Source organism: Gavialis gangeticus, unplaced genomic scaffold (genome assembly GCF_001723915.1).
Source record: "Gavialis gangeticus isolate Ggan-Ray unplaced genomic scaffold, GavGan_comp1, whole genome shotgun sequence".
Taxonomy (NCBI): domain Eukaryota; kingdom Metazoa; phylum Chordata; order Crocodylia; family Gavialidae; genus Gavialis; species Gavialis gangeticus.
The window spans coordinates 68,000,837-68,011,011 of NW_017729030.1; the positions used below are offsets into that span (position 1 = coordinate 68,000,837).

General features: G+C 50.2%; 1 protein-coding gene across 1 annotated transcript in view; it reads right to left on the minus strand.

Moving 5' to 3' along the window:
• Window positions 1-564: 564 nt before the first annotated feature.
• Window positions 565-10,175, minus strand: part of PPEF2 (protein phosphatase with EF-hand domain 2) — a 79,117-nt gene continuing 69,506 nt past the window's right edge. The window contains exons 16-18 of the mRNA XM_019522321.1: window positions 5,765-5,928; window positions 2,398-2,485; window positions 565-1,123 (exon numbers count right to left, since the gene is read on the minus strand). Of these exons, the coding sequence (XP_019377866.1) occupies window positions 897-1,123; window positions 2,398-2,485; window positions 5,765-5,928 (479 nt within the window). The 3' untranslated portion in view covers window positions 565-896. The remainder of the gene's footprint in view (window positions 1,124-2,397; window positions 2,486-5,764; window positions 5,929-10,175) is intronic.

The following is a 10,175-nucleotide window of genomic DNA, read 5'->3' on the forward strand; positions in this document are numbered from 1 at the left end:
GGTAAGTTTGTGGGGGCAGGGGAAAGGGCTGTGGCCCCACTCACCCCAGCCTCAGCTGCAGTAGCCCCAGGAGCCGCTGGCACCAGCTGCCTGCAGTCACTGGGCTGCACTGCGCCACCTGTCCCCCTGCTCCTGGGCTGTACCATGCCCTGGTGCAGGCAGCTGGTGTCAGCTGCTCCAGCATGGGCTGGGGTGAGTGTGGACAAGCAGAGCCCTGGGGCACAGCACTCAACCCAGCCCCAGCTGGAGCGGCCCTGGGAGCAGCCAACACGAGCTGCCTGCACCAAGGCATGGCGCAGCCCAGGAGCAGAGGTGAGTGGGACAGGTGGAGCACAGTGCAGCCCAGAGGCTGCGGGCAGCTGGCACTGGCCGCTCCCAGGCCTGCTGCAGCCGGGGAAAGGGTGAGTGCTGCTCTGTTCCCTCTGCCTTGTACAGACCCTGGGAACAGCACGCCTCACGCCACACCTTCCGTAGTCCCAGCTTCCCTTCGCCCCTCACCGGCATGGGAACCTGTCTCTATAGTTGCATAAAGTGAACCCACTTTACAATGTAACTTTAATTTATGAACCATTCTCCAGGAATTCATGTACAACATAAATCGAGGGAAACCTGTACTTCATTTCTGTTTTTTAGTTACCTAGAATTAAAGTGTAAGTTACCTACTTGGCTAATTATCTTCCCAATACCTATCAGCTGTGCATTTTGGTGTAGCGACTGCTGTTAAACTATGAAAAATCTGATCTTGCTCTAAACAATAACTCATTTTTTCCCCACAAATCTTCACATCTGCAGGCACATCCCTGGGTTTATGAGAGGTCTGGTGCATGTTCTAGTTTTGGAGACCATCCAAAGGCATTGCACATGGCATTTTAGAGTTCTAGTGGGTGTCCAAGTAGCTACCTTCTACTACTTTTGGGGGTTGGTTTGGGCTCTGTTTTATCTTCACTGTGAGATCGTTCAATGAGGCGGAAGGCCTCCAGGAATTCATTGAAGTCTATGTTTCCATCCTTATTAAAATCAATGGTGCGGGCCAGGTCATGGATACCTTCATCTGTGAGCTCAAGATTCATGTGGGAACTAAACAGCTTCCAGGTCTGTTGAAATTCTTCAAATGAAATGAGCCCTGCAAAAAAGAAATGTGAAGTACTGTTTTACATAAAAGCATATGCTGTCCTCTACTTGTGCACATCACTTATCTACTTCCCTTGAGAAGGAAACTGAAATGGGAGAGGTGACCGTGTGGCTAACACATGGGATTGACATTATGACCAGGTTCTGTTTCTGGCCCTATCTTGGATTTGCTGTGTGCAACTCCCCATCTGTAAAATGGTGACAATACATTCCTTATTTTCCATTGCTGTCAAAGCTAAACTTAGTGTTAGTAAAATGCTTTGAAGAGCTTGGATGGAAACCCCTAGAGAAAAGTGAAATGATAACTACCATGAGTAGATAAGCTAAAATTTAAATGAAGGCTTAATACCCTTCGGAAAAGGAGCTAATCCAAACATTCTGAGGATAGGTCCATCAGGGGCCATTAAAATTACAGGCATGTAACCTCAAGCTCAAGACAACCCTAACCCCATGACTGCTGATACCTGATTTGGCAGCTCTTATGTTCTTACAGTTAAGGCAACGTGTATGCTGAAAAGGCAGTTGGGGTGGGAGAGGACACACATCCTCTTAAATAATTTAGCAGCATAAAAATAATCCTAACTGGTCCTTGTTTACTACTTTGGAGACTCATACCTATAATCAGATAAGATTCAAGCCAGTCTTCGGATCCCAAGTGCTTTATTGTTGATGGCGGCTAGCTGTCTACTCCAAGAGATCAACTAAAGGGATATTTCAAGTGTTAACAAGAACCCTGTTCTACTTCCCCTGTTTTATTTTCCTAGGGAATCTAGGCTCATTTTAATGATTCTCTGCACTCCTACAGCACTCTTTCATCTCACTTTCTTAATATTTTATAAACAGCAGTATTTAAAAAGCCCCACTGAAGTATGTAAAAGCATTATCCTCATAGTACAGATAGGATGCTTACATACTCAGAGGTTAATGTGAATCAAGCCCTTTAGTAATAAAAGTTTCCATGGAAACTGTGGTGCACAAGCAGCTCATTAGTGATTCCCTAAAGTTAGGGAAGAAATCTGTAACAGAACCACAGACCACACGCACTATTTTGCTTTAACCACAAAATCCTCATTCCAACCAGATTATGCTCTTTGCAGCAAGGTCCTACTTTAACCTTGGCTTCTGTGGAAAAAAGACTAAATTAGCCACATTCTAGACTGAACAGTAGGACTGTTTTGGTTTTCAGCTTGTACCTGATATATAAATCAAAACTGCCTCTGGACAATAAGTAAAGCTGGGTACAAATCAAAGGCAATACATGCTTACCTGAGTGATCACTGTCTATGATCCTGAAAATGGTCTCCAGGTTGGATCTGTTTCGATAAATGATCTCCAACATGCTTGACTGTATGTGCTAGAAGAGACCACCACATTCACACTTTAGAAATTCTTTTAAAATAATTTAACTCTGTGCAGTTCAGAATATTCTAGGGTTAGGTGGATATGTTTTCTCAGCCTAGATACAAACCTGTATCACTAAGTTACACCATCCTACTTATTGAGGAGTCCATACGTTGGTAAATGTCAGGTTGTATACAGGTAGTTACACAGGGCCATAGGACTGAAAGCCACAGCAGCCCACAGTACTCCTAGGCTATTGACTCCAGGCCCCTGCATTTGTTAATGGCCATGCATCTGAAAAGGTTCACAAGGCATTTTCTTTACTCCCTGTCACAAACACTAGGGCTGTGTGAAACAGCATTGTTCTGATTCAACTCGGGTTTCAGTGATTGGACGGAACAGTGTCTCGTTTCATTTCAAAAGCACTGTTCTGTTCTCTTCTGTTCTGTCGAAACTGTTTTGCTGTCTGGATGCCGTTTGGATGTTTCGGCCATAGGTTATTATAGGGAAACAAAATGCAGCAGGCAGGCAGATCGGGGGCTTGCCTGCACCTGGGGAGGGCTGCCGGGGCTATGAGCCCCTGATCTGCCTGCCAAATGAGAGAAGCCAGGTGCTGCCACCTGGGATCAGCGCTGGGAAGATTGCAGCTGCCGCCAGTCCTAGGCGGTAGCACCTGTATCCTCTCATCTGGCAGGCAGACAGGGGGTTTGCCCACACCCCAAGGAGGGCTGCGGGGGCTGCACCAGAGTCCTCCTGGGGGTGCAGGCCCCTGATCTGCCTGCCAGATGATAGACTGGCGCTGGGCGCAGCCATCCCAGGGGTGCCGGCGGGCCCCCAATCTACCTGCTGGGTGACAGGAGCCAGATGCTGCCACCTGGGGCCAGTGGGGCTGGGGCAGATCAGCTCATGCGGGAACCCACTGCCACCCTGATCCCAGGGCAGGGGAGGGTCCGCACATGAGCTGATCTGCCCCAGCCCCATAGCGGAGCTGGCTCCAGGTGGGGGCCCGGGGCAGATCAGCTCTTGCAGGGACCCTGCCTGCTGGCTGATAGGAGCTGGGTGCTGCAGCCTGGGGCCAGTGGCAGCACTGATCTTGGTGGTGGGTGTGGGCTGCACCCAGTGCCAGTCTGTCATCTGGCAGGCAGATCGGGGGCCCGCACCCCTGGGAAGACTCTGGCACAGCCCCCACAGCCTCCCTGGGGGTGTGGGCAAGCCCTCGATCTGCCTGTCAGATGGCAGGAAGTGAGTGCTGACAGCTGGGACTGGCGCTAAAGCCAGTAAGCCTGGCTTCGAAATGTTTTGAGTCCCCTTGTTTTGTTTCAAAGCTGTTTTGAAGGCTTTTGTTTCATTTCAATTTTGTTGTTTCGAGCTCGAAATGCATCAAAATAGCTTCAAAGTGAAATTTTGCACAGCCCTAATACCACAGCTGCAAACCACTCTCTATTAAAAGAAATTACAGCCCTCTGTAAGTAGATACCAGGGACTTTGTTAGGTTAATGTAGCCTCAGATGAGAGGTCACCTTTCAGAGATAATATGACCTATGGCAGGGGTAGGCAATTATTTGCAACCAAAAGCCACTTAGGGAGTTTTGGTGAGCTGTTACAGGCCAGGTCAGCACCCTTTCCCCCTGTCCGTCCCCAACCAAAACAGCTCACCAAAACTCCCTATGTGACTCAGCTCCATGCACAGCAAGGCAGAGGGGATAGGGCCACAGGACAAGTGGGGAACACCATCTGGGAGTGGGTTGGGTAGCTCGGGGTGGGGCTAGGATCCAGTAATACAGGGCCATGACAATGTGGGGCTGGGGCCTGGGACGGAGCCACAATCTGTTCCCTACAGGCCCCAGCACTGGGCACGAGTTCCATGGGCAAGGGCATGCAGGGAGCAGGTAACAGCTCTGCCCCAGGCCCTGGCCCAGTGCTGTCACTGCCCTGTGATGTCCATAGAGACTGGTCATGGGAAGGGTGCATGGCCAGGCAGACGGGGCCATGGGTGGGGGGAGCAGCAGATGGTTGGACCTGAATCTTGGGTCAATGACAGCACAGGTCCCAGCTGGCTGCCATGGGGTGATGGACCAGGGTGCCCGGGCAGCAGGCTGGGTCCTACAGAATTTTTTCCCCTAGGCCAGGGCTGAGCAAAATATGGCCTACAGGCTGGATTTGGTCCACAAAGGGATTCTGCCTGGCCTAGGAGGCAGCCTGGGATGTGGCACATGCAGCCAGTCCCACTGCCCCTGGGTGTGCAGTGGGTTTGGGGTGGTGCGGTGGCCAGACTCGCTTCTAGCTAGCCCCCAGAGTGGCAGCTCTTTCTGGCTGTTGCTGCCAGTGTTGCCATCCACACCCACCACTGCCACCAAAACCAGCCCCACCCCAGCCTGCCCGCTCTGCACCCATTGCTGGAGTCACTGGACAGAGTGGGCAAGCAGGGTCTCCATGGAGACCAGTGTGGGACCCCTGCGGGCAGGGCATCCATGTGGATAGGTGAGCACGCAGGGTAGGGCTCATGAGCTGGGATCGTGGGGTGGTGAGAGTGTCATCCATGCAACAGGTGCCGGTTCCATGGGAAGGGGCATCCAGGGAACAGATCACAGCTCTGCCCCTGGCCCTGGCCCCGGCCCTGTGTGGTCACTGCAGCGATCCTGATCCTTGGCTGTGGCCCTGGTCCTACCCACCAATGCTGCTCCTGGACATTGCTTCTAGCCCACCCATAGCCCAATCCCATCCACCTGGCTGTGCACCCTGCCTGTGTCCATGGAGACTCCAAGATCATGGGGTGGTGACAGTGAGGCACCACGGCCCAGGGCAGAGCCATGATCTGCTCCCCACACACCCCTGCCGACAGAACCGGTGCCCATTGCATGGTCACATGGGGAGCAGGTTGTGGCTTTGCCCCAGCCCCCAGCCCCACAGTCCTGATCCCAGCTCGGGGCCGCCCCCAGTGTCCTGGCTCCCAGACACCACTCCCCACCCACCCATCCACCTATCCCATCCACCCAGCTGGGCACAGAGGCCACTTCGGGGGTTTTGGTGAGCTGTTTTGAGGTGGTGGGAGAAGGGAGGATGCTGACTCAGCACAGCAGGAAGGGAGGCTGACCCAGCCTACTACAGCTCACTAAAACTCCTTAAGTGGCCCTCTGGCCAAAATAATTGCCCACCCCTGACCTAGGCTTTTCTTGGCATACCTCACCAAGATCAGTTGGCTTTGTCAATTTTGTGGTTAAGGGCTGTGTCTTAGTTCCAGCTTTCTGCCTTGCCTTGGTCCTTTAGGAAATGAGCAGACTTAGTTACTTACTTCTTGGCTCCTCTTTTCTATGGCTAAGTCATCGAGCCAGGACTTGTACTCCATCATGCCATTTGTAGTGTTGTGCACTAGCTGCGGTCTAAGCATACGCCATGGCAATCCTAAATGCAGTACTGACTCCACTGCAGTTGCCCAGTTGCTTAGTGTGATCAACCCTGTTTGAGAGAGAGAGAGCACCTCAGAACCATTTTAGGAATAAAACTACTTACCTAATATCCCACTTCTGAGGGAGATCTGTCCATGGCCGGGATTAGATGGGATCTCAAGGTCCAGATGAGCACACGTACATCGTTTGTGGCACCTCAAAGTTGTCTGAGGCACCACAAACCACACACTGTGTATGTGCACCCATTCACCACACTGCTAATTTGCAGTGCAGTGCCAAAATTTGACACCAGGAGATCCTGGTTTCAAAAAAAATGCTGCAGAAAAAAGTGGCACAACACCTGGCAGCAGTGTGCACCGCCAAAAAGAGCCTGGCCAGCCAGAGCCATGTTTTGACCGCTGGCCAGGCTTTGAGTGGCTGGATTGCTGCTGCCCCAGGAGGCCCCCAGGACCCCAGGTAAGGCTGCTGGGGCCAGCAGTGGTGCTTGCCCCACCCTCCCCTACCCAACCCAGGTCAATTCACCGTGTGCCAGAGCAAATATGTGCTGCTGCTTTTTGTGCCGTGGGAAACATGCACCTCTGCACATACATGCTTATTTAGATGCAACCAAGTGTCTTTAACCACTTCAAGACTGCCCTGCCATGTCATGTTTTGCAGGGACTTCCTGTTTCCTGAGCTCATATGGGGGCAAAATGATGTTGCAGATTCCCCATTCTAGGAGTCAAGTCCCCACGCCTGGGCTGATGAGACAAGAAGACTGCCTGGCTACTAAGTCCTGCGTGTCATTGTCTTCTTCCTTTTCAGTGGTATAATGTGGCTTGAAGGACTTTTACTGTTCCCTTCAACCTGGGAGAGTATTTAACATTCTTGAAAACACATCATTAGGGTTAGGCATCTCCCTGAACATAGAAGTAGAAGCCTAACTTGAGATCTGTGTTTAAAATATATGCCCAACATAACTGTACCGACAAAAGCCCCTCATCTTGACATGGTTCTACTTGCAAAACTGCATGTACACCAGGATAGACTGTCTACTCTAGATGTGTGTTTCTAGAATAGGATAACAGTAGCACTGAACTAGCAAGACATTTCTTGCCTAGACTTAGCATTTCTTGAAAAATAAATGCAGATACCACCTGGAAGGAAAGGGGCAGGCAGGCAGGCCTGGCACAGGTGAAATAACACTGGTTTGTTCTCTTCCATCTCTCTCTGTAGGGCTCTGGCAGTGAATAAGGAGCTCTTTAATGGCCAACATGTAAACATGAGAGCAACTGTGCTCTTGCTCTCCCTGCTATAAAGGTTAGCCTGGACAAAACCCCAAGAGGCCCTGCTTTGTGGTATAATCAGGTACAACTAGACCGGCCCAGCCAGTTGTTATCTAAGGGTGCTTGTACATGTGATGGGAGATTAGTCCTTAGGGTTGCATTCTGCGCTTCTTAAATTGAAATGGTGGATTTTTAATTGAAACCCACCATTTCAGTTGAGGGGTTTCCATCACTCTTATGACCAGGGGCCTGATCCATTTTTTTTTTTTTTTCGGTGGAGTGCCTGCCTCCCCCATGGCCAGGAAATGAGCTGCTGGTGGGCCGAGCAGCCCCTGAGGTGCAGCCCCGGTCCTTCCCTCCATGGCAGTAGCACCCCCTGGGGCCGCCTGGGTGGGCTGCTAGCAGGCTGGATGCTTCCCCAGCTCAGAAGCAGCACCCAGCCTGATTCAACTCTTCTCCGACCCTGAGCTGGGGCAGCACCCAGGCCACTAGCAGCCTGCCCAGGCAGTCCTGGGGGGTGCTACCACCACGAAGGAAAGGACTGGGGCTGTTGTAGCTCAGGGGTTACTCACCCCACTGGCAGCTCGACCCCTGGCCGCAGGAATAGAAGACACACTCTGCTGGAAAAAAAAAAAGGATTGGGCCCCTAGCCTCTTCTGCCTTCAGCAGGTGCCTGTTGAAGGCAGAAGCAGTGAGGGGCCCAATCCTTTTTTTCTGAGAAGCCTTCCCGCCTCTCCAACAGCTGGGGGTGAGCTGACAAATAGCTGCAACACATCATTACAAACGAAACTACACCAGGATGTAATTTAGTTTGCAATGATACAAACTCATGTTAAACCCCCAAAACTCCTGCACGCGTACAGTCTGACGCCATTAAGCCACACAGTGACATTTTTGTCACATGTACCTGGTAATGGTGTCTTGTGTACAAACGCCCTCTGAGCTGTTCTTAAATACTGCCAGTAAAGGGGATTTCAATACCTTCCTCCCTCCACAGCTTATTCCTGTGCCTAATCATACTTACAGTTAGAAATTTTTTCTTAATTCTCAATCTAAACCACTTAAAATTTAGGCAATTATTTCTTGTTGTACATTCAGCAGAAACAGAGAACAAATGACCACTGTTATCTATATAACAACCTTTCACATATCTAAAATTCTGTCTCCCCTCAAACTTCTCTTTTCCACACAAAAAAGACACCTTTTCCTAGCAGGCCATGTTAAGAGCAATGCCCTTAATAACTGGGCAGCCATACTCCAGCTTAGGCCTTGCCAGCCCAATGCAGAGTGAAATGATTACGTCCTGTGTTTCAAGTCACATTCCTAGGAATACAAACCAACATGACATTTGCTTTTCTCCCCCAACAACACTAGCATGTTTTTGACTTGCTCAGATTGAGGTCTACTATAACTCCTAGATCAATTTCTGCAATGTGGTTTCCCAACCAACTATTTCCTTGTTTTGTATTTCAGCATTTGATTTATCATGCTTAAGTGCAGTACTTTGCATTTATCTTTGTTGAATTTCATCCTGCTGATTTCAGGCCATTTCTGCAATTTAGCAACACCATTCCAAATCCTGGCCTTGCTCTCCAAAATGCCTGCAGCTTCTCTTGGCTGGTAGCCATCCCATTGTTTAAGCGTACTCCAATCCATAATCCAAGGTGACAATGAATATTTGGATGAGAAAACAAATCAAAGATAGACCCCACTAGGACCTCACTTGACTGTCCTACCAGTTTGACAGTGAACTCTTAACAAGTACTCTTACTGCAGTTTTCAACCAGTTGTGTACCTATTTTACAATACATTCATCTAGACCCCATTTCCCCATCTTTACTTATAAGAATGTTAAATGGGACTAAGTGAAAAGGCCTACTTAAAGCCAATATCTTTCTCCTAGAGGTAAGCATCTGTTCTCCTGCAGGTTGGCTGATCTCCTCCGAAGAGCTTTAAACTAGGCTCGACAGGGGATGGGAAACCTGTGGTTGATGTGAACCCAGGGTTGGAAAGCCACAAACAAGGTACTGGACCTAACCAGGTAAGCACTAAAGGGAACATGCACCATCAAGGGAAAGGGACACCAAGAGCACCCACTGGGGGGCTAAAATGTCTTTACACAAATGCCAGGAGTATGGGGAACAAGGAGGAGGAACTCACATTCCTGCTTGCTAGCACGCAGTATGACCTGGTCAGCTTAACTGAAACATGGTGGGATTCTGCACATGACTGGGCGGTAGGCATTGAGGGGTGCAGGTTGTATAGATGAGACAGAGTGGGGAGAAAAGGCAGGGGTGTAGCTTTCTATTTGAAGGAGCAGTACACATCTTCTGTCGTCAAGGCAGGAGTGGAGGAGAGGAATACTGAGACATTGTGGGTCAGGATCCGGGGGGGGGGCAGGAGAGAAGGACTTGGTAGTGGGGTTCTACTACAGACCTCCTCACCAGGATGATGAGCTAGACGAGGTATTCTCCGAGCAGCTTTCAGATGCCATACAGGCGAGGGAGGCAGTGGTCATGGGGGACCTAAATTACCCGGATATCATCTGGGAGGAACAGGCGGCCAAACCAAGCCACTCATGGAGGTTCTTACACTGTGTGCAGGACCTCCACCTAACCCAGGTGGTGTCCTGTCCCACCAGGGGTAGCGCCCTGCTAGACCTGGTCCTAGCAACAGGGGATGATCTCATGGGGGACCTGTGGGTACACAGTAACCTGGGTGATAGTGATCACCACTCAGTAGAGTTCACTATCCATCGAAGGGTGACAAAAATATCCAGTGATCCTAGAGTTTTAGACTTCAGAAGTGCCAACTTTACTAAACTTAGGAACCTAGTTAGTGAGGTGGCCAAACTCAAAAGCATTAGGCTAAGGGGGGTCCAAGAGGGTTTGATGTTTCTCAAGGGAGTGATCCTTGGCGTAAAAAAGGAGTCTATCCCCTTACACAGGAAAGGAGCTAAGAGGATAACCCCCCCCACCACCACCCCGTTCTTGGCTGAACAGGGAGCTTCAGGAAAGACTGGGGGCAAAGA